The sequence below is a fragment of the Erithacus rubecula genome (assembly GCF_903797595.1).
Source record: "Erithacus rubecula genome assembly, chromosome: 19".
Lineage (NCBI taxonomy): Eukaryota > Metazoa > Chordata > Aves > Passeriformes > Muscicapidae > Erithacus > Erithacus rubecula.
In genome coordinates this window covers 3,174,655-3,198,912 of record NC_136671.1, presented here as the reverse complement: position 1 = coordinate 3,198,912, position 24,258 = coordinate 3,174,655, and the positions used below count along the sequence as shown (strand labels likewise).

Sequence of the window (24,258 nt, the reverse complement as noted above, 5' to 3'; positions counted from 1 at the left end):
TGAGACCTGAACGTTTTCAGAGCCGTTTAGCTTTCACACCCTACCTGACTGTTAAATTTTTCAGTGAAGTGATTCCCCAACAGTTTTCTGTCAATTGCCTCTGGTAGCATGGGGTTCAAAGGGGTCAAACAATTGCCGTAGAGAATCATGAAATATTTATAGAGTTCTGCTGTTAGCACTGTGGCCAAAGGAGCTTTTGTATTTCTATTTGTACAGGCAGTTTAAAGCCTCTCCTGCATCATCTCCCGCTCCTGCTTTAACGTCAGTGTCCACATTACCATTAAAATGGGGAAGGAATCTTTCTGCATTTCCTGTGAAATTTTTCTTTTGTTGTCCCGCTCCATCACCCTTTATTCTTGAGCTTTAGTTCTTAACAGGTTTTAATGACTTTACAGCAAACTGGGATGACAGAAGTGGCCCCATTTTGGGGCAAGAGGTGCCCCCAGGCTACCTGTGTGGAAAGCATGTGTCGAGAACATTCTCCTCTGACCAGCCGAGAGCGTGTAGGGAAAAGGTGCCTTGTCCAGCCTCTCACCTTTCTCGTCTTTCTCTCTGCCAGATGACTTTGTTCCCTCCAATATCTTTGGCTTCAGCTGATTCTAACGGGCGTTTTGCCCAAGAGCAGTCTCTGCATGAGGACCATTCCTGGAGATCCATCGGGGAGAGCTAGGAAGCTCTGCCAGTCCTGCCAGAGTAGAGTGGCTCCTGGCTTAGTAATGGAAGTTTTCAGCTGGCCCTGTGTATTAGCGAGGGAAGCTGCGCCGTGTTGGGCTGCTCTGGAGCAGTGACACCAGCAGTGGAAACTTTCATGTGTCACGCTGTGGGGTGGCGAGGTGAAGGTGGAAGGTCTGTGTTTCCAGGTGCTGTGTTGTGCCTGTAAGGTGGCGAAGCAGTGACATATCAGGGCCTGTGACAAACTGAGACAGTCTCTAACTAAACTGCTCATTAACACTGTTAAATCGGTACTGTAATTTGGGATGAACAGATTTCTGTTTTAGCATGACTGACCGCCGAAGTGATGCTGGTCCTGTGGCACAGTCTTGGCTCGCTTGGAGTATAGAGCGTGGGTGCACCGATTAGGAGGCAGAAAAAAACCGGAGAAATTATATACTCTGCACCGACTTTTCCTCCGTGTTTTGTAGCACCTCTGAAGGCTTATACCGGCCCCAAAAGGGTCCTTGAGGGCGCAGGCGGAGACGGAGGGGAGCCCCTGTGGCCTCAGGGGACACTCCCGCCGGCAGCAGTGCTCGCTGTGTGCTGTCCCGCCGGGGCTCCCCGGGCTGGGCGCTGCGGGCGGCCTGTCCGCACACAGCTCAGCTCCGTGCGGGGTCCGGGACAGCGGGGCGGCACGGCACGGTCCCTGCGCGCCCCCGCGCCGCACGGCCCCGGCGCGCCCCCGCGCGGCACCGCCGCCCCGGCCCGGCCCTTCCCCGCCCGGCCGCGCCGCCTCGACACGGACCCGCCGCGTCTGCGCTCCCGGGCCGTGCCCCGTCCCTGGGCCGCCCGGTGAGTGTGGCGGAGCCGGGGAGAGCCCCGCTCTTGCCGTGAAGTAGCGAGAGCCGCTCCCGACTGCGTATTCACGGGGGTCCGGATACCTGCGTGCGGCCCGTACGGCTTCTGTTCTTCCATCCCTGCATGAGTTGCCACAGCCCATGTCCATGCATGTAGATTGACGTTAAAAGCCTTCATATACATGTCTTGTCTATGTACATACAGCCTGCTCGTGCAGCATCTGCTAAATCTTCTGTGTGGCTACACAAGCACCTCTGTACACGCTTATGCATTCCTGTGCTTAAAACATCGCTCGGCGTTTGCGTGCACACCTGCCTGCTGACACCTGCCACACCTCCCAAGGTACGTCTCATGTTTTTATATGTAATGAACACAGACACAGAGAAATATTGTTCCACTTGAGCATATCCACTCAGTCCTCACCTTGCTCAGCTTGGAGAAAAGTTCATCACATTTCTTACTTGCAAAGAGCTTGAAGGACATGAGCCAGACATACAGAATCACTAAGGGGCAATGGATAAGCATCGTGCCTGAAGTGGGTCTGCCAGCAAACATTAATCTTTGTCAGTGATTCACTTTTTAAAGAAATCTGATTTAGAAGGTTATAGAAAGACATCAAAATAATACCAAACTAAAAGAACATTCATTAAATATTCTGTTCATGAAATATACAGCAGTATGATCTAATGCACTGAAATACACAAACCTTCTGGTTAGATTCAGCTTCTCTTTGGAGAGAAAAAAAAATAGTGATAAATTAATCATCATTTATATAAGTCAACTGTCCATTTTGTTAAGCTTTACCACCTTGATTTTTGTTTCATGCAATCCTGGGTTTCAACACAATGTCAGGGAAGTTTAGCTCTAGATGTAGTGGCTGTGCGGCAGGTTATCAGCTGAATTAGCTGTGATTCTTTGTAGCATTCTAGCTTCAGTAACTGTTTTTCCCTGATGAATCCATGAGTGGTATTGATTTCCAATAACAAGCAGCTATATGGTGTGCATTCAGTAAAAGACGCCTAGCTAACTTTGGGCTCCCTTTCAATAATCCTCTGACATTTCTGTGACCTTAGAGAGCAGAAGCAGTGCCCATGAACCTGAGTAATCCTCAAATTTCAATCAAATGCCCCACTTAAAAATAAAGAACTGTCCTCACTATGGTCATATTTAGATTTTTTTGTGGCTTTCTTCACCAGCATAAGACCATGTACTCAATGCTATCCATGAATGAAGATATTAGCAATATTCTAATCTTTCTTCCACCCATTCTTCCTCTAGAGTACTTTGAATCTTGCAACCATCTTTGGAAGAAATACATAGCATTGTTTCATCCCACTCAGACAAAATACATTCTCTACTCTTGGAAGGAAGCAGGCAACCATGTAACATTGTGAAGCATCATGTCACAACAGCTGAAGGCAGGAAGTAGAAAACCACCAGCAAACCCCAATACTGAAATAAGACACAAAGCTTTAGATACTTTGGGACCAACTATGTTGAGATATAGTCAGAGACCTGGGATTTACAGTTTGGGCCTTTTAAAGGTGCTTAAGATCCTTACTCAAATTGTAAGTGAGGCAGGTCTCCGTTTTAGGGTGGCAAATCTCACGTAATACTGCAGGGTTGGTTTGGAGTATTTGGTTGATATTGGTTTCCAGGCCTCTGCTCATCTGATGATCAGCCACATTTTCAGTAGCACCTCAGTGTGCCAGCTAAGCAGTGACCCCCTGCCCCCTTATTTCCAAAAAGGTGAGAGAGCCAGGCAGAATTAGCTGCTTTTGCAGTAGTCACAGCTGGACAGAGTGTCACAAAATTCCCATATTCTGAATCTAAGAGAAGGAACCACATAAGGTTTATTTTAAACAACCTCTGTACTCCATATACATGACAAATCATCACAGCAGCTTCGGAGCTGTCAAGTTTGTACTTGTCTTTTTGTAGCCCATTGATGGTCTTTAGGATCATCAGCAGCAAATATCCACAGTACATTGTGCTCTGGCCAATGCATCTCCTGCATGGGAACTTGGAAGTTGGGTTAATGCAAAATACTTGGGTCAGATCTGCAGGGAAGGTGTCAGGAGAAGGCACGTTCCCATCTATTTTCATCTAATGCAAAATGAAGCCAGCTATTTACAGACAGAGCTGTTCTAAACAGAAGCTGACAGGCAGTCCAGGCTTTGTTACCTTGAGAGGGATAGAAAATATCCTTGGTCTTTTTAATAAACATTCTGTTGTTTGCGATTGATTATGATCCAATTGCTCTAATGGAGGAGAATATTATGCACAGCATGAGTCAGCAACACTTTCCTCCTGGAACAGCTGACAGCAAAGAAAGTTCCCAAACTCTCTGCAGAATTCCTCTCCTTAGATGAGAATCTGGACTGCATCCACCAATACCTGCTGGTGCTTCCCCTTGAGATGGACCTGTACTTGTCTGACTGGTGTATGGAACCATGCAAGGTTCATTTGAGGTTAGAGGACACAACTCAACTCAATGTGCAGCAAAAGCACTTGGGAACTGATGCAGAAGAAAGGGAAGTTAGTCACAGAAGTTCAGAGTGCTAGTGCATGTTCCAGTTGTTGGGAGCTTCAAAATGAGGTCCTTGACAGAACTGGCAACAGGAGGGCATTACCTGATCCAAATGCTAAGGCTCATGTGAGGTCATTCAGTAAACAAGACAGTTTCTGTAAAATTGTACATTTCTTGTAAAATGAAGATCTATAGCCACCAGATAAAGGGTTATTGGAAGCAGATTTGAAAGCTGCTAATCTGTATGTTCACTCTCCACTCTGGGATTGGAAGTGCAACAAAAATTCCTGCCCTCTTTTGATAAATTAAGTAAGGAGATGTATTTTATTATACTAAATATTTGATGCATTTAATGGGTTCTTGGTAGAACTATGGACTTCAGTGAAAAGATACTAGGGATGGACTTCCCTGCTTTGCTATATAATACCCACTACCTACTGATATTGCCTGTAGCAGTATTTATGTTGTGTTGACAACAATGATGTAATCATCCAGCTCGTGAAGGACTGTGCACTTAAACAGGCCTAGCATCTGAACAGTTCCCATACAAATCCATACTTCCACTGAAAATTTTTGCAAAGCTACAGTTTGATAAGCAATCACATGTTTTGGATTGATTTTGTTCTTTCTGTTGTGTCTGTTGTGTGTTTACTGCCACTGGATAAAGTTACTGAATAAAGTAGCTGCCAAGTGATTAGCTATGAGGAGTTCTGAAATTTTCCTATGAAATAGGCATTTCTGCCAAAGGTGCCAGCCCAAAGCACAGCACTGCTGCTTTTTAAAGTATTCAGACATATTAAACCACCTAAATCATTCCTTGTTCAATGCCAAGTCAGCCAGCCTTCTCTGTCCCCTGTGCTCAGGTCAGTCAGTGTGGCAAATGCTTCTTTCCTGTGACCTTGCTCTGTGCCAAGCTGCATCCATTGAGGTCTCTTCTCTCCACCTTGGACCTCGGGAGAAAGGGAGGGATGCATGAACAGTGGCAGGACTTGCATTTCACAAAGTTCTTACAGATTTTTAGAAAGTTTACAACAGAGACACAGACCTTAAAAGAACAGTGTGATTGCCACAAAGAACAGTGTGGGAAAACCAGTATACATGCATGTGCAACCCTCCCACATGCATACTGACTACCCCAGATATAGGCATACCCACAGATCAGCACCTACACAGAAATGTTTCTGACACACTTATTCTCAGCATCCTGTTCTCTTACAGCAGCCTCAGTTGGAGGAAGGGAGAAAAAATATTCCTTCTAACCTAATCTTCTAATGACCTTTCTGCCAACTCCACTTTCCTGCCTATCTCTAAGCTACCTGTGGTGGTGGTGGAAACAGAGTCCCACTGTAGAAAGATTTTCCTCCTCAGAGCTCAGAAGGGGCTGTCTGCTAGATTGTGATGTCCTGCCCAGTTGCTCTTAAGAGAGTCAGGGCAAATAAGGAGATAAAAAAATTGTTAATGATTGTATCGCTTGGGACTTTTGCAGCTCCACTAGAGTTCTTACACAATCGAAGTATTTTGACTGTGCTGCAAACCTGGTGCACGTGGGCTCTCATTCCCTCTTCCCTTCCTGGACTGCAAACTTCCTGACAAGCCTGGCAGCAGGTCTTAGCCCTCTCACTCTGCTCTGCACGTCTCCTGCAACTGCCTGTAACTGCAGGGAAGAAAAGCTGGAGAGGAGGCAAACACAGCAATGTACCATGGTGGCTGTTTCTGAATGCTCTGGTACAAGCCAGTATTTAGAGGCTGACCATCTCATTGGGAGTCTTTTAGAGCTCAGTGAGACACTCCACAGCTGTATTGCAAAGCTGTCCCACAATAGTCTGGGAACAGTGATGAATTTTTCTGGCAGGAGATGTCTGACTCCCTTTCTTTCCCTCCCTCTCTCTGGGACAGAGTGGGAGGTGGGCAATTCTCAGTTGCAGGGTGTTCCTGGCCTCCATGCTCCCTGTCAGGGAGAGATTCATTAGGAGCAGAAAGGCAATTCTCTCTCCTCTCTGCTCTGGAATTGAAGTCGTTTGTCTCGGGAAGGAGCCCAGGCGCCTCACTCGCTGTGTGGCAGCTTCTGCTCAAGGGAGACAAGCGCTTTGTCAATAAACAAGGAGCCTGGGGAATGGCTCCAGCTGACAGAGCACATTATTAATGACTGACACTTTGTCAGAGGGTAGATCAGCCTCCCATTAGCTGCCTTAAGAGGGGAAAGAGAAATAGGGCTGAAGATGGAAGCCTGAGAGCAGCTGAGAGTTTCAGCATCTTCCTGCAAAGTCCCCCACTGCAAGGCCCAGGAGTGGCACAGCCCTCAGGGAGTGACTGTATTTGTCCTCAGCATCTCCTGTCACAGCAGGAGACAGGCCCAGCTCAGGAAGGTTTTGCTTCCCAGCCTAGCATGGGTGGGCTCTGCTCTGGAGGTCTTCCCCTCTGTCCTCCTCTCAGTCAGCCCTGGGTGCAAGGGGCAGACAAGGAGTATCTTCCAGCATCACCTGCTGCAGCTTGTTTTGGAGAGCCCGTGGACCTTTGTGCAGCTCCTACCCAGGTCATTCAATAAAGAAGGCGTTGAGGGAATCTGAGCTGAAACTGCCCTACTGCCTTCACTCTTGGAAAGCCATTAGTACAAGGAATAGCAAGAAACACCATTCCTTATAGCCATCCACTTCTGTCTGTTATTATAACTGGAGAAGCTGTGGACTTTTTTCATACTTGGACTCCTAAACTCATTTCCTTAGGTGGAAAAAGCCTCTAACCCCTAAAGCAACTGTTGAGTCATCTTGGAATCATACTTAATTTGCCACAGCACCATCAGGGTGGGAGAAGAAATCTCTGCTTTGTTGTGACATTGACAGTTCATCCTTCTCTGTCCTACAGCCCTAGAGCTGCTAGGAGAGTGAGTCCTTAGCTCCTTCAAAAAAAGTGTGTGGAGCCTATGGAGAAAGTCATAGAAGCTTTTATTTGGAACCACACTTGCAAACAAAGATGTGAAATCTTTCAGCTCAACATCTGAGTGTCCAACCAGGACACTGCATAACAGGGTGTAAGATCAGTGTCATCCCAGTCTCCAAGGTATTTGAAGGAGGTAGCTCTTCATACTTCCTATCACTGCAGAGCTGCAGCTGTGGTGCCTTCATAGATAAAGGTGTATTCACTATCCTGCTCAGATCCTGTTGCTTGAGTGTGATAATGTGTTTTTAATGCAATTTAAATCTCTTTTCAGGCTGAGTGCTCTTATGCTCAGCCTGAGATCATGATAAAAATATTAGGATATCAGGATAAAAACATCCCTTTTCTTTCAGAGATTATTCTACACTACAGGCGTAAAGTCCAGTTTAGAGCCAGGTCTAGGTTCAGGTGCCTCTTATTTATTCCAGGACTTGGGCTCTTGCAAATGGAATGGATGGATGGATCTGACATCAAAGTTCTTTGATTCACATTATCTAACCTGGGGCTGTTTAGATTTAAGATTCAGGTGTGAGCCCATCTTTGGCAGATTTGTGCGTGTTAAACTGCCAATTGATTTTTACTTGCAGAAAGCTGGAAAAACTTCACTGCAAGACTGGCTCAAGATCTCTCCCTTGTGGTTAAATGTTACTGTCCTGAAGCTGAGAGTGTTGTAGGGTCCCAGGACGGCTGTCTCCAGGCTTGATTCCACTGTGACAGGGAAAAAATCAGACACTTCTATGTCTGCTGGTATTTATAAGCTGAAACAGGTCCCACGCAGATAAATGATCCATTTCTGTTCCGAAATGAGCTGTGGTCTGCTCCAAGCCCCTAAGTGGATTGCCTTCTGGCCAGCCTGATGCTGTGGTGATTGAAAAGCTGAGAGGAGTTAGATGGGGGTGGGTAGGGATGCAGTGTTCAGAGGCTGTGTGGACCCAAACTAGCTAGATTCACAGAACTCATCACTGAAATCACTTCTAGCATTGCCTCTCTGTTTTAATTCTCCCTGAAACAGCCCTCTCCTATGACTGAAACGATCTTGCCTGCAGATTGAGGGGGGTGGGAGGGATTTGAACATTAATCTGATGTAGATTATACATCCGCCTCCCTCTCTCCCCCCTTCTCACTCACTCTCTCTCTCTCCCTCTCTCTCCCTCTCTTTCTGTCTGTTTCTCTCCCCTCCCTCTCTTTCCTGCTTCATCTCTTCAAGAAAGTGAACATAAAGTAAAATACGGAGAGAGAGAGGCAGAGAGAGAAAAAGCTCCCTGAAGAGGGAAAGCCCCAGCAGCCAGTAGCTGTTTGGATTTGCCTGGCGCTGCCTTTCTTGCTTTGCTCCCAAGGAATACCTTTAATGGGATCAATTGCTTCAGTTCCTTTATAACCAAGTCCACCGGAAAGGCAGCTTCAACATATTATGGGCAACTGTGTGAAGTCTCCTCTGAGAAACCTCTCTAAAAAGGTATGTTCCCTGAATCAAAGTGCACTGTGCATTTCCAGCCCTGCTTCTTGGGATGGGTGACTTTATGGGCAGATGAGAATGGGAGGTGGGCGAAACAGAGATGAGTATGAAGGGTTCAGCTTCTTCACCAGACTTTTTCTGTAAGAGCTGCTCATCCAAGTGCAGCCAGTAGAGCCCAGGATGCTGAGAGCCGTAATATGTATAAATAAATGTGTGTGTAGGCTCGAGTCTTGCTCACTGTGTGTGTACAGCCCTCCTCTGGGTACGTGCAAGCATGTGCTTGTCAATGTGCACAGTGTGCTGGCACACTCCTGTCAGGGCACCTCAGTGTGCGTGTGCACGTGCTTCGGTTGAGAGTTATCTGCTGGAGTCATGGGTATACATACATATATGCATGTATAAGTGAAGAGTCACATGTCTGTATGTGTAGCCATTGCTGTGTCAGAGTGCTCACTTATGGGCCCATCTGAGGTACATGTGTGTCCTTAGCTCTTTACGTCTCTACGCAGGCATCCTGAGTTCCTGAGCAGGTTTGCTGTGAGTGCAGAAGGGGGGATTTCTGTGTATCACACACATGCTCTTGCTTGTATGGTGCTGTGTGTACTCACCTGCTGGTGCATGTCCTCACAGAAGTCTGTGTGTAGACATGTACATTTTTCATGTCTATCCATCCTTGCATATTCACACAATTAGTTTTGTAGGTATGTTTTTGGGTATGGAAGCATGTTTTTCTCTCTGTTCTGCTTGCCCATTCTTCTGTTTGTGAGTGGACACACTGGTCCTGGCTGTGTGTTTGTGCATCATGTTGCACATCAGCATGGCCCATGTGTCTACATGCTTGGGTCCAGCTGGACTTCATCTGTGAGCTGCCACATGTATCCTAGGCTTCAGCCCCAGCTCACAGTCTACTCTGTGCTGAGGCTTTGCAGGGAAAAAATTAAATTCAGGAATAAATCTGCTGTTATGGACTGGTTTGAAATGGGAATGACATGCCCCAGAAACATTTCTTGTTTGACTGAGGGAGATCTTACAGTACTGTTTACCTGTCAGCCACACAGTTCTCACTTGGCATCGCTGCAAATCTAATAGCTCAGCAAAAAGCTATGCAGTTCATTCTCCATAAATTATAAAGTTATGCTGGTCATCCAAAGTATTGCAATGAGATGCTGCCTCTGTGAAGATATTCACAACAGTGAAATGCCACTGCCATCAAGATGCTCCATCCAAGAGACCTTGCCACCTGGGAAAACTTCTCTGAGAGGGTCTGGGAGAGGACCTCCATTGTAGAGTGCTTCTTTTGGCTGCATGTTGGCCTCTTCTGTATAGAAACACAATTTGCTTGTTATCTTGGCTGCTGTAAACAAAGCCAGTAATGGCACAGTGCTGCTGTGGAGGAGCTGGGATGCTTGATGAGGGAATTCATCACCAAGCAGTTAAACAGTGCTGAGACAATCTCTAGGTCAGGGTGACCTGCAGGGAGATGTAGAAGTAGCTGAGGTTCACCCAAGTGTTGCACATATGAAAAACCAACTTGGTTGCTTGTAGGTCATCACCTCCAACTTGGAATAAAAGGAGTTGGCTGCAACTGTGCAAGGCGATTGCAATTAAAGTCTGACATGGAGCCAGGCTGCTTGAATCAAAATAGATTCAAGAACCTGTAAATTCTGTGTTGTCAGTCTTTGAGGTAATTTATTCTTTCTTTTCTAAAAGCTGCTTTGAATAACTCACTTTGAGCCTAGTTACAAGATCTGGGATGTCAGGACTGAAGAGAAAAAGTTGCAAAGTTGAATTAGAGAATTTCTCAGACATCACTCTAGTGAGCTATGAAATAAGGCACTCATCCTGACAGGTCCTCGTACTCTGCCATTCTTTTAATTGCAACACACATTATTACAGTGGAGACTTTGCAGACCAGTCTTAACATTGCCCAACTTCACTTTGCTATTATATGATCTCAATCAATTTTTTCTCAGATTTTGCTTTGAGCAAACTCATTTTGCTGAAATGTTAGAGGAGGGACTGCAGAAAACATGTGAAGAAGCTGCTCTTGGGTGACAGTCTGAACTCTTAAATATATGATTTGAATCCGAAAATTGCGATTCACTCCCAGGCACCTGCTGGCTTGGTCTGAGTCTGGATGACACCAGGGTACCTTGTTTGATCAGGCTTTGACTCCATGTCTGTTGTTTGAAGCTTCAGATTCTTATTGTCACAGTGTCACCCCCAGCAATTGTGGAAGCCATCCTGGCTGCTTTTCCCTCCAAGAGATACTGCAGTTGGGATCGAGGCCCCTTTTGGCTTGCTGTTCTGCAAAGTCCCTCTGACCTTCAGGCAGAGAAATCAAGTGAATCCTGGTGTGCTTCTGCTGTGCAGAAATTAAAAGCCTTGGCATCCAGGTCCCTCACTTTATCACACCTCTCTACCACTTTGGCCATCTCTAGATCAACCAGGTCTCTACCCACTCCATAATCTGCTGGTCTGACACAGCCAAGGGCTGGACTTGGCCAGAAAGGTTAGTAGTGCTCCTCCTTTGCTCAGGGAAGGGACTGGGAAAGCCTGATCTCCCCAGTCCTATCCTTGAATTTTCTCTGTCTTGCACACTTCTGTTTCCCCCTTAATGGGTGGCTGATGTTTCTTTGCCCATACCAATATCACAACTCCCTTCCCTCCCTTCTGGGATGTAGAAGAAACACGGTGAAGGGAACTTGAGTGGGTATTTGCTGGAGACTGCTGGCAGAGGGAACACTGAATGCCATAAATCCTGCCTGCTGTGGCAGGGCAGGGCAAGGAGCCTCGCTGAGCTGTTCACCTTGGTATTCTGGCACTGCAACAGTTTGTCTGGTCACAGTCCTCAGTGGCTCTTGGCAACTGTTTTGACAAACTGGCAACCTCTATTGAGACAGAAAAATAATGGGATGACTATTATGAGATACTGCTGTGTAGCTTGGCAATAAACAATTGTCTGGAAGTGTCAGCAAACAAACATTTGGGGCTGTGGGGCTTTGCATCCTTCACATGGCTTCACTGGAATTAAACACAGAACTGATGTGGAGTATTTAAGTGATTAATATTATTTGGTATATTAAACTGAAAAATGTGCCAGGAAATAAAAGCTGATAATTTTGAAAATACATTTCTCTGATGTCACGAAGCTGTGTAGCTCAACACAGATGTCTTGACATTTAGCTGAGCTAGTAATATGCCATTCGTGGATGGATGCTCATATTTCAGTTTTTAAGGACAAGTGTCCTATGTGTCAGAATTAATCAGAGACAGACTTCTTTCTCATCCATGACTGCAACAAAAATGCTTTTCTGCTTCATCATTTTCTTTCTCCATGGCTTGCTTTTTGAGTTATTTTTGTTTTGATGCTTGATATTCACATGACATTATACATGAGCAGATTGGTGTAAGACTGTGTACAAAAAGGCAAATTACAAACCATGCATGCAATGTAATAGCACATGGCAGACACAGCAAGTAGATATAATAGTCTCAGACAAGTGTGAATGGGGGGATGTTTGTGTCTGGTCTTTTAGCCTGAAAATGTACCTCAGGCTTTCATGAAAGGGTTAATAGAGACAATGACAAGTGACAGAGCTTCTCTGATCACCCCTGGGAACACTGGCTGTAAAAGTAGAATCATTCCTGAAGAAGAATCTGATGTATGATTAATGTTTATTCTGTAAAACCAAGGGTCCTGTGGGTTGTGATGGTTTTTTATAGCTGCATGGGAATATCAGGATAAGAGGTTTTTTGCAGAGCCAGGGAAATGCATTTCTATAAAAGGAAAGCAGCGCCTCCTTATAAAATCCAGTGCTGGATTCTGTTCTGGAGCCTTAACTTAGCAGGACGTGTGCACTTAGGAAAATGTGCAAATGCAAACACTCAAAAATGTTGTGCCTGTGCCTGATCTCCACTTTGGGACTGTCAGTGATTAAAAGAGGCCAGGGCAGTAAGTGCCTCAAACCCTGAGGTTGTAAGTAATTAGTAGCTGCACGAGGCAGCGTGAGCCTGCAGTTGGCAGGGCCACCTGATGCTGAAAACGTTCTTCTGATAACGTGATACAGCGTGTGATGCTGTTCTGCTGAAAAGTAACGTGGAGCCCGAGCAGAGGCTTTGTGCAGGCTCTGCCTGCTCTCCTGGGGATGCCCTGGCCAACGCGGCTCTGCCGGCAGCAGGGGCTGGCACACGTACTGTTAAGTTGGGATGTGCTTGTCCTTTGCAGCTCATTCGAGGCAGTGTTAACTCTGGGGCTGATTGCGGGAGTGTGGCACTTTGGGCTCTGTCTGAGTAGATGTGAGCAGTGCTGAGAGTTTGATGTAATTTCAAAGTGAAATTCTCGTGGTTGGTTGTTCTTCTTTCAGCTTTTGAAAGTGAACTCCTGGACTTACTGCTTCTGTACAAAACCTAATAGGCTGGTGGGGGGGACACAGTGTGCACCAGATGAAAGAAACTTAGCAGTTATGTCTCTGCGAGGTGGTTCAGTAAAACTTCAGAGGAACGAGATGGGGAGGTAACATCCTCTGTTGTGTTGTTTGCTTGCTGCTGGTTGGCTGGGAAGATCCGCCATGACGAGAAGACGAGCTATAAAGCTGTCCAGACGAGCGAAGAGGGGTCGTCGGCTGGCGAGTACCAGGGTCCGCTCATGGTGCTGGCCCAGAACTGCGCCGTCATGCACAACCTGCTGGGGCCAGCATGCATCTTCCTGAGGAAGGGCTTCGCAGAAAACAGGCAGCCTGTACGTAAGTTACACCCAGCGGGGCGAGACACGCACAGACACGTGGACGCGAGTCGGGGATGCGGAGCCGCTCCCGTGCTCCGTCTGCATGGAGCTCTGTAACTCCCAGCCCGGGATCTCGCGCATCCCGGCTCCAGCTCCAAGTGCAAATACAGTCACAGACAAATGTCTAAGCTGAAGGGTTTGCACATACCCTTGTGCCTAAACACCAAGAAAAGAGGATTCTAAACTTGCAGCTATGGAAGATAGGTCCAAGTGTACACGCAAGTAGCCATAACTATATGAATTCAGGAAGACGTTTTAGGACTTCAGGACTGGCATAATCATATGGACTCAGGAAGAGTCCAATGCTCTAAGCTGTTATTGCAGCAAGACATATCTCATTCCCAGGCTTAGATTAGCATTTAAAGCCTAAATAGCCAGTTAAATTCAAATCAGGGCATCTGTATTGGGAACAAGCTGTCCATGTTTGACATTGTTCCTATCAGTTCACAGTGAGTGCACTAGTACTAGCAGAAATAAGCAGTCAGCTGCCTCCTCACAGATACCCAAACACAATCTCTTATGCGCTGACATACCCAGCCTGACACTGCAGCAATTCCAGCCAGTCAAACTGAGGAACATCAGGCTGTCCTTATATTTGCAAATAGTGCCAGGCTACCAAATGCTATATTACCCTCACAGAGGGAGAGAGAGAAATAGCAGAACCACAGCTATTCATTAAGTCACACCTATTATAACTAGGTGTTCATATGCCTTCAATGTATGCATTTATATACAAGCAATAAAAATATGTACTTGTACGTATACACCCCAATATTGTGTCTTTACCATAACTAAAACATGTTTTTGCCCCCATTCTACTTCTACAATAACATGAATTTAAAGACAAACAGAAACATATGATTAACACACCTTTTATGGATATATATGAGTGAATATGTGCATTGTCAGATACTCATCCAGTGCCTTCCATATTCTTGTGGTGAAACAAAGCTCACTCCAATTGCCTCAGAACCTGAGGTTTATTGCCTCTGCAAGAAACCTCTGCTTTACTTGTGTGTTGATATGGTCATCTACAGCCGTAGGAGACGGCTCTGTAGGTCTCTATTTCTGAAGCCTCTGCTTCAACCAACAACTCAAAAAAGGATAATTATGTGTCATTATTGATCAAAGGGCTTTTGTTCTTCCTAACCTTCAGCCACTAAGTGATGACATTGTCCATGTGCCAGGTCACTAAATCAGGAAACACTCTTGCACAAGTACACTTGCTGTCCTGACATAGCCACCTGTCACAGGAGATAGGTCCAGCTCCCTAGTGGACAGCTGGACGAGTGTCCATCTTGCTTAGGCCATGGAAGCTCACTGTACCCTAAGAGGTCTCCAAAATAGGATTAGTGATGTCTCTAAGTACCCTGATGTAGAATAAGTGCATCTAATACACAGCTTTACTTTTACTGACTCTCTAGGCCAACAGGATTTCTTATGCATAGAACAGAAATAAATGAGGGTAAGACCATTAAGTATAATGGACCCTCTGGGAGTCACCTCTGCTAATATCTAGGATCTAAGCTCTTGGAATAGTTTTATTCCCCTTCCCATATGTTCTCCGAAAGCTTTAGAGTGATTCAGCCAATTTTATCCCAAGCAATTTTACTCCTTAATCATTTTAGGGGATCTTTCAAATTTAAAACAGAGAACCTCTTCATGACGTTAGTTATCACTTGAGTCAGATTTTTGGAGGGACATCCTCCCCCTCCTTCTGCATTTGCAGTCTGTGGCAAACGCAAATTCTTTGGTGTGCAAAATTAGAGCCAGTGCTGAAGCCCCCACTTCTGACAAGTGTTACCGATGTCAGTTGCAATGTGGCCTTCAGTGAGGGGGGAGGAGGAGGATGGTTTGGTGAGGACTGTGCTGGAGGAAGGCCCAGGTCCTACCCTGGCCGCTCTCACAAGACAGCGGCTTCTGCGCGTGAGTCATGGCACCTTTACACTGCAGCGCTGCACTCACAGCCCTGCACCTGCTGTGAACCCAGCCACTATCTCCAGGGATCAGGGTCGGCAATTGCTGGAATAAAGTGCACAAGGTGCTGGAACTGATCATGGGTGGTTTTCTTCTGTTATTTTATCTAAGGGCAATTATGCCTCCTGCATCCGGTCTCTGGAGTTTGAATTGTTTTATTACTTGGTATTGATGAAAGCAGAACAAATGGGATGACATGTTTGAAAATACCAGGTCTGTGAAGGATGAAACAGCAGAGCCAGCACGCTCCAACAGTTCCATCCAGCACAGAGATGCCTCTGGGAAGGTTATGAGTGGCAAGCTGGTAATTTCTCTGGCACAGCCCACTTCTGCACAGACGTAAACCAGTGTGTGTCCTAGTTTGCTATGCACTCTGAGCAGCTGCCATTAGAATTTCCAGAGGAGCCTGTGGTTAAATAGCAGAGGATCATCCTTCTCAAACTGATCAAAGGCACCGTCTACAGGCACATGTGGTGAGGCTGGAGGACACCTGGAAGGCAAAGAAAAACTCCCCACAGTTGAGGGGAAAAGCCGAGAGCAACAAAAGAGATCGCGTTTCTGTGTTTCCAAATTCTCAGATGTTTTGGATTTGCCTGGGAGCCATGAGAGGAATTAGAAAGTGCATTTAAACCAGAAAGCAGTGCATTTCCATGCTCATCTCTTCTTCCTGGTGCAGTGTTGGAACTTTCCTATACTCTAATATCCTCCCCCTTCTTCCAAGAAATTCAAATTGGATGTTTGAAGTTGCATTGTTTCCTGAACATGGTGAATCCTTGTCCTCTTTCATTTGTAGATGACCTTGATGATGTGTATGTTGTGTGTCTGCCTTCATGACTGGTTTCAAAATGCTTGTATATGGAGTTGAGGCTGGGAGGAAGGGGGAAGTTCCTACCTTTTTGTGGGGATAGATTATAGATGTCACTGAGACATTGACTGTGAGAGACCTCATGGCTATTGCTGTCCTGCCAGAAGGACAGAGATCAAGCAGTGATATGAGCAGATGATAGTCTAGACCTGCTGGTTACAAGGACTGCTTCCAGCTGCTTTGATCTGTGTGTGTCAGCAGGAGTGACAGTAGAAATACAATCAGGGCTCCAAAGGAGATTGTAACTGCTGCAGGGGCAGTCTCTGCTCCAGAACTTGGTGCTGGGGAATGACAAAGCAGCTTCATGAGGTGCCAATAGTACCATCAGGGGGGAGGCCACAAATCTTGCTGTGTTGGTCCAGGTCTATTCTGTTCAGGGACCACCCGTCACCTCCTTGTCAACAGATGAGAGGGAGAGGGGCTTCCAGAGAAATGTGTGCAAGTTAACACCTCTCTCTTCGGGAAGGAAAGCTGGGAAGCCTTCCTAGGTAGATGGTATTAAACATGTCATCACCTTCTTGTTTATTTTCTCACTTTCTGGCTTGTTCCAGAACCCTTTGAACCAGCAAGTCCTATTTTGAAACTATGTTTGTGGCCAACAAATGTCTTGAACATAATATGTTCTCTTTTTGCAGGATAGAGAACTGCGTCCGGAAGAAATTGAAGGTAAAATTTGTTGTTCCTTCTTTTTCCTCTTTCTCCCTGCCCTAAAACCTATTGGCTGGCTCTTTCATGTTGGCCCCATGGGTTAAAATGCTTTGGGGCAAATCAAGGGAGATGATTACTGATATAATTCCTGCCAAGCCCATCAAAAGAAATCATGTATAAAATGGAAAGGGTTCTGGCTGTGAAGAAATTTGCATCCATTCCATATTCCTCAGGGTGAGAGGATAAGTAAGTAATGGGATATTGGCTGTTGGGGAACTGCTGTCCCACCAGCTCCCACAGAAAGTCTTGTGGAGCATGATACTATAATATGGCTCCAAGGAAGCTCTGTTACCTGCTAATCCCTACAGTGAGGGGTATATAATAGAGTGCAGAGGTAAAAGTGGGAAAAACTTAATAGTTGCAGTTTCTCTAGGGAGCACAGTTTAGCAATGAAGTGTTTGTGACACTTGTAGTCCGAGCAAAAATGGGTCAGCAGCACTGCTGACAGAACAGCTTAACTTTGCTCCAGTCGTTGCCTCATGCAGGGAGATCTGGTGGGAAAATACTGAGTATCTTAGAGAGTCTGCCTTCATAAAGTGCTGTTTATTCTGGGGAGTTTTCTTGGAAAAGGTATTTCAAGCTGTCACTAACAATATTGTTCTTCCATTCCCACAGAATTAAGAGAAGCCTTTAAGGAATTTGATAAAGACAGGGATGGGTTTATTAACTGCAGGGACCTGGGGAACTGCATGCGGACCATGGGCTACATGCCTACTGAGATGGAGCTAATAGAGCTCTCCCAGCAGATCAACATGAACCGTGAGTAACACACACCCAGCTGTACCTGCCTGTTGCTTCTGTACGCTGCATCATCGCCTCAGGTCCTCTTGGTCTCTGGCTGCCTCTTTTCCTTTGGATTTTCCCCCTCTCTTCTTTGGTTCTGATTTTCACTCCTTATCATCTCTTCTATTTGTTTGTTTGTGGTCCCTAGAAGTCGATACCTTTAGTTTTGCTTATCAAAGGGACTGTGTGGACTGTATAATTTATGGGAACAGTGAGTGGAAGGGTTGTCCTTCATAGTTATGTTGTTGTCAGGTATAAAACTGCCCATAATGCAGGCAGTCAGGCACTGGTGCACAGGTTCTGTGTGTTGTCACATTGAAGATGTTGTCAGGTGGTGTCAAACTGAAGAGTGAGCCTGGGAAGATAGGGATGCTTTGCTCAGATGGGTGATGGATGGGCTGTTGATCTGTGGTGGCTTTTTGTGTATCTGCTGTGTGTCTGGGGATGGGCTCTGAGCAAGTTGTGCTGGCAGTGTCAGATGGAAGCATCTGCTGCAGTCATGGAAAGATGTGACAAATGCATCTGATTCACTGTAACTGTGTTTGTGGCTCTTGTCTTTCACTGTCATTTTTGTCACCTCTCATTTGTGGCAGTGCAGGATATCACCCTCATCCAGGTGGAGAGAAGTGTATTTAAGTGCATGTTATTTCTGACACAGGATTATATTAAAAAGACAAGTTACTTGGTCAGGGGAAGGAAAACAGCTGTGACATATGCAACCAGTCACACACAAAAGCAGCTGATAACCCTGGCACATGAGTGCCTGGGAATTTCAGAGTGTTGCTTACAGCTCTCAGGGCACTAACAAGTAAAAGAGCTAATGCAATGAATAAACAGTTGGACGTGCATTAGCTGCTGTGATGGAGCAGGACTGCACCAGTGCTGCAGGGCACTGCCCAGGCTTTGCAGGAACATCATGCTGTGTCCTTGCCGTGCCCTTTGGCACGAGCACAGCACAGTTGCTGTAAGCACTACAACGATCAAGCCTGTGATACGCACTGTGTGATGCAATAAGGGTGTGACAGTCCATGGCAGCCTAGGATGGAATAGCTTGGGCTCATTCTGCCCAGCCCATAATCCAGAAAATACAGGGTAAACTACCTCTCCTTTTCCTTCCACTGTCCAACACCTTCTGTGCTTTGCTTCCTGGAGGGCCAAGCACTCTCTGGGGCACACAGAAATGAAAACTGAGTGCTGGTCTTGGCTAACTTATGGAGTTCTTACACACAATCTTTCATCTTGTCCCAAGTGGGTGGCCATGTGGATTTTGAAGATTTTGTTGAGCTGATGGGACCAAAACTTCTAGCAGAAACTGCAGACATGATTGGTGTAAAAGAACTCCGTGATGCCTTCAGAGAGGTGAGTGATCCCTTCTGCATGTCCCCTTAGAAGTGAACAACATAAGACAGGATAGAGAGAAGACCCACTGGAGAAGAGGAGGAGGAGAGAGCAGCACAGTGGAAGACCTAGAAAGAGCCCAGTCAGGCATGGAATAAGGGAGGAGCAGAGAACATTTCTAAGATAAAGGAACTCTTGAGGCAAGGAAGAGAAAAGCTGGTGCAGACACAGCATTTGCAAGGGTTTTCTGAGGAGAAAAGACAGACTGGATCCAAAAGACACCCAAAGGAGCAAAAGGAAGGAAGGAATGGAGACATGGAAGGAATGAAGAAAATATAGGGCTCTCAGGAGCAGGACAATACAAAAAACTAACTCAAAGCAAGATCTGTTCCCATTAACTGTATCTCCCGTGCTGGTATTTTTCATGTGCTTGCAGTTTGACACCAATGGTGATGGGGAGATCAGCACCAGTGAGCTGCGAGAAGCCATGAAGAAACTTCTAGGGCAGCAGGTGGGTCACCGGGATATTGAAGAGATCATCCGGGACGTGGATCTGAATGGAGATGGGCGTGTGGATTTTGAAGGTGAGAAGGGATCCACACTCACTGTCCATCTGCTCTGGTGTGAGTCCGAGTTGCAGATCAAAAGATGAAGATTTGCATGCTCAGGGTTCTGAAGTATGGGAAAAAAAAATTAATTTTTTCAGTCAGATGAATTGTTCATTTGTGGATCACCTCTTGCTGTATCTCAGTTTGGATTGGGTCTCCATAATTCTAGCATGATAAGAGATAGAACCTGACATACAGAAGCAGATCCTGGTGCACACATGCAGTGCCTACCATTATTTTATGGGGCATTTTCCTTTCTTTAAATCTGTTTTATCTCACAGTAAGAGCTGTGAGGTGTCTAAATTGCTTTGGAGAATGTATTGCACCTACCATTTCCTCTGACTCACCTTTGTTATATAGGTTTATAGAGAATTTGTTTCTTTGCCTTTATGCCAGAAGATGGTCTCGTGCCAGCTGTGCTCACTGAGACTGCAGATATCTGATGTATAGGTGTCATGTTAAATCCTAGAGATAATTAATTTCTTCTCACAGTTTTCATACCAGAAGAACTTTGAAAAATAAGTGGTTAGGCTACTATCCTAGCCATTAGCTGTGGCAGAAGTGATAATAACAGAGGCCAGCATTTCTGGCAAGGAAGCAGTTGATATCAGACAGCTAAGAAGATATAAGAGCTGGAAGGGGAGAGAGTGTGGCAGGCTGCTTTTTTCCCTGGTAGGAATCCAGATGTCCCTTTGCAGTAAGGGTGAAGTACAGGAACTATAAAATTAAAGTAAAATTGACATAATTTTTTTGGCACAGCAGCATTCCTGCATCTCCTACATGACCAGGATTACTGAAGCCTCTGAAGGCTTTGAAAATACTAGAATACCACCAGTATCTTCCTGAAAAGTATCTGGTAACTGCAGTTGTTCTAATGGACTGGCTGATTACATGACAGTAGCTCTCCTTGTTTCCCACAGCTAAATTATGTTAGACAGCTAAAATACATGAAATGCTATCCCAGTATCAATTTCTCTGTGAGTTACCACTTTAGTTGTCAAAGGACACCTCCGTCAATAGAAAAGGAGAAGTCAAGGGGGTAATTTCCACTGCCCTCCTCTTTGCAGTCATTAGTTCCTCAGCAATTCAAGTGCAGAATGAAAACACATTTATATTTGATGGCATTTAACTCAATTTGAACAATTACAATTGACTTGACAAACTGCAGGGTAGTCAAGAAATAGATCCCAGGTATCCTTGCAGTTAACATGTATCTTTAAAAACAAGACCTCCCTTAAAGTAATTTTTTTCTCTAAAAGAATGCCAGTATCCAGCAAAACTCTCATGCTTTCCCACACTGGTATCTCTGTCAAGTGGCAAGTTTACTAAGAAATCATACTGTGTTCTCAAAACTGTAAATCAAGGTTCCCTGAAGTTTCAGTGAAGAGAGACAATGCTTGCTGTAGTGTTGCACAAAGAGTTGCTTGTGCAAACAAGACCGTAGGTGGCTGGGAAGGAGTCCAAGAAAATGAACTGACCTGCTAGAGGGATCTTATCACCATATCTAATGGCAGGATTAAAGCCCATGTTGTGTGAGCTCTCAGGGCCAGTCTCAGAGCACACAGCTGAGTCTCACCCTGGCTGCTTGCTGTCTCAAATGGCAGAGAGCTGGCTTGGGGACCATGGATGCCTTCTTCAGGGCTGTCTTGTGTTGTTGGTTGCAGAGTTTGTTCGCATGATGTCCCGTTGAAGATTATTCTCAGCTAAAGAAGAATCAGCACCTTAGAGAGGGCAGAAGAGGACCTAGATGGAGCATCTAGCCCCGATGTTCCTACATGAAGGTTTATCGGCTGGCTGCAATTAGGACATTGCAAGATGACCTGCTGCTCCTCCCTCATGGTGGTCCCCATGCCCCTCCACCCTTTCACACTGTGAAAGACTTGCAACTTCCTACAACTGGAACCATTCCTTGAAGATGATTGCAGGAAACTGCAGAGCCAGGACTTGCCATGATGCTTTCATGGGATATTTGCAACTTTAGACTCCTCCTCCCCAGCTTTATTCTCCCACCAGCTGCTGCAAAGCAAAAGCAGGAGAAATCCTCTTGGTGTGGTGGATGAGAGCAAAGCCATTGGGACTGGTGGCAGCCTCAGGGCGTGCTCTGCACTTCTTGGTTTCCCTTGGTGAACCGTGTCTGTGTTTGCTGTCTCAGTGTGTGTCTATCTGTGTGGAGTTATTTATGCTTCCCCAACACTTATTTGCATCTCCTGTGGTTATGTTTACCAAGAGTAAATTCAAATATATGTCTTGCGGGGGGAAAGTGATAAATATGCACGTTGAAATGATATGGAGCCTGAATGTCCCTGTGAGAGGTGATGGCCGGGCTGGGGAGAAGGGCTTGGGCAGATGCACACCCAGTCTGCACCTGGATCCAGAAGCAAGCCCTTGCTGCAGAAAGGGGAGTCAGTGCCAGCCACTGAGTCTGTGTCAGGATTCTGCTCTCCCTTCCCCTGTCCCCATGGCCAAGGTCCTGGAGGTGCCTCACAGTGAGAGCATTGCGAAGGGTCCCCGTCTCTGCATCCCCTCCACTGGCATGGGCACAGGTGAGAGCCCCTGCAGTATTGTGGGAAGGAGCTGTGGGAGAAAGGGTCCAGAGGGGAGCTGGGTGGGGAGGAAATAGGCAGCAATAGCCAATCTCACCCTTTTCAGATCATTTTAAACACAACTGTGAGCCATGCTGTGGGAGCTGAGCTGTACCTCCACTGGTGCTGGGGATTGGCTGAGAGCCTCCTTGTGTGGCAGTGCACTGCTCTCCAACCTCTTTATCCTCTGGAATGCTGCACGTGTCTGCATCAGGGAAAACAGCAGCCTCCAGGCCCTACCAGCTCCTTCCAGACACTTCAAATCTTATCCTTTTTTCCCCAAGATGCTCCCAACCTACCAGTCCCTTCCCCTAGCCTACCAGACCTACAGTTGTCTCCTTTATCTATGCAAAGGCTCAGTCACAAGTTTGCCAGAATTAATTCCTGCTTGGCTTCAAAGGCTACCATCATCACTGTGTGTTTCTTGGTGGGACTGGGAGCTGTTTTCCTCTTGGTTACCTACTTACTCAAACTGGGAGGTCAAGGACCAATATCCTCCTGCTTCCTCCATCTTTCACTTCTGAGATTCTCTTTTAGATTCTTGGTGTCCACAAATCCATGTCCCAAAGGAGGATTTTCTCTTCTGCTTTCCTGTTGCTGTGCCAACCAGCATAGCTGTAGTGATGGCTGATGCTCCAGTGACAGAAAAACTATGTTTCTTCTTATACTTGTGTGTGTGTGCGTGTTTACTTGGGCTTGCACAGGTGTGTGCACTAGGAAGGGTTTGTGTGTGTGCACATAAAAGGAGTGCAGATAGGTACCAGGAGTGCAGCAATAGAAGAGTTTGTATGCAAGTGGGTCTATGCAAACTGTGTGTGTTTATCTATGGAGTCAGTCCCATCTTGGAAATGTGGGTGTGAGACAAGAAATTGGAAAATGTATATTTACAGATATCCACATTTACTGGCTCAGCAGCTGTATTGTTGAAGGTGTTATTGGAGATGAGGGTGATAAACTGAACAGAGTCCAGAGTCCTGGTACATTATAAATGTGTTTAGGGTAGCACTGGGGAGGGGGAGCCATGTGCAGGCTTGTGTCTGCCAAAGGGAGCGTTGTATACAACTGTGCTTCACTTACAGTGGAGCCTGTTGAGGGAGGAGCTGCTGTGCATGTGGAGCAGGACAGCTGTGCTGCTGCCTGTGTGCTGCAGAGTGCTGTTCCTGCCTGTGGGCACTGGACACAGCTTGGGGTATGTGTCTTGTGCCACAGACAGCCTGCAGGAGCCCAATGGAGTCAGAGGCCACAAGCGTGGTGGCCACCTCTGCTTCCTTCTTCCCAGACCCTGCCCTGAGCAGTCACATCTTTTGCCCACAGCATTAGATTACAGGACAGTCTTTATTTAAAAATGGTTATCACATGTCTAGAGGCTGAACTAATCCACAGTGTAGCATCACGGTGACTGGGCATATTCCCTGCAAACTATGGCCATTTTCACTTAAGCAGGTTCCTGTGTTTGTAGTGTGGCTTGTAGTGTGAGCTGTGCTTGTCATCCCAAGAGTCCCAGGCAAAGACTGGCTGCAGGACACCTTTGTGCCATTGCAGAGGCAATCTTTGAACCACAGCTACTTCTGGGGAAAGCTGAGTCTGCCAAATCATCTGTAGATCTTTTCTGCCAGGTCTCACCATGATACAGTGAACAGGTCAGACAGGGCAGGTCTCAAAAGCCTTTTTTTTTTTTTTTTTTCCTTCCAGCAGAAGCTCTTGAGCTCCTGCTGGTAGCCTGATTTTACTTTCACAACAAACCCAAATAATCCCAGGGAGTTTTACTTTTTTCTTGTGCAGACAGGGGCAGAGATTAAAGATCCAATCTAAATAATCTAATTCCAGAGATAATCCTTTTGCTCTTATCTCCAATTTGGTACCAGGGAGGCTCCCAAGGAGCTCTGCATGTCAGGGAACAGCTGGTCCCTTGTGGGTACCTCCCTGTGCCATTTGGGAGGGCTATGGGGCAGTAGGGTTGGCTCACACTGATTTCTTAGATATCTCATTAGCCATAAGGCCTGCTTCTGACCCATACATTTTTGCTGCTCATTTTGGATATCCCAAATCCTGATCCCATTTTCCAGCAGGAAATTTCTAATACCCTAAACATGTGCCCCTTGCTGCTCGAGAACAATCAGGGTAGTAGGTAGACCAGGTAGGACAGATTCAAGACAGTCATTTTGGCACAGCTGTCCGG

At 46.1% G+C, this 24,258-nt stretch overlaps 1 protein-coding gene across 6 annotated transcripts in view; it reads left to right on the top strand.

The window, feature by feature from the left end:
• The window catches only part of CABP1 (calcium binding protein 1), a 28,066-nt gene extending 4,939 nt beyond the window's left edge, over positions 1–23,127 (top strand). The window contains exons 1-7 of one of the 6 annotated variants that reach the window (XM_079322245.1): positions 8,184–8,432; positions 12,997–13,173; positions 16,696–16,726; positions 17,384–17,527; positions 18,801–18,910; positions 19,326–19,473; positions 21,162–23,127. In XM_079322245.1, the coding sequence (XP_079178371.1) occupies positions 8,388–8,432; positions 12,997–13,173; positions 16,696–16,726; positions 17,384–17,527; positions 18,801–18,910; positions 19,326–19,473; positions 21,162–21,187 (681 nt within the window). In that variant the 5' untranslated portion in view covers positions 8,184–8,387 and the 3' untranslated portion in view covers positions 21,188–23,127. Of the gene's footprint in view, positions 1–1,697; positions 1,855–8,183; positions 8,433–12,996; positions 13,178–16,695; positions 16,727–17,383; positions 17,528–18,800; positions 18,911–19,325; positions 19,474–21,161 lie in introns of those variants that run through there. The other 5 variants (XM_079322242.1, XM_079322246.1, XM_079322247.1 and 2 more) reach the window with 5 other exon arrangements.
• Positions 23,128–24,258: the final 1,131 nt, after the last annotated feature.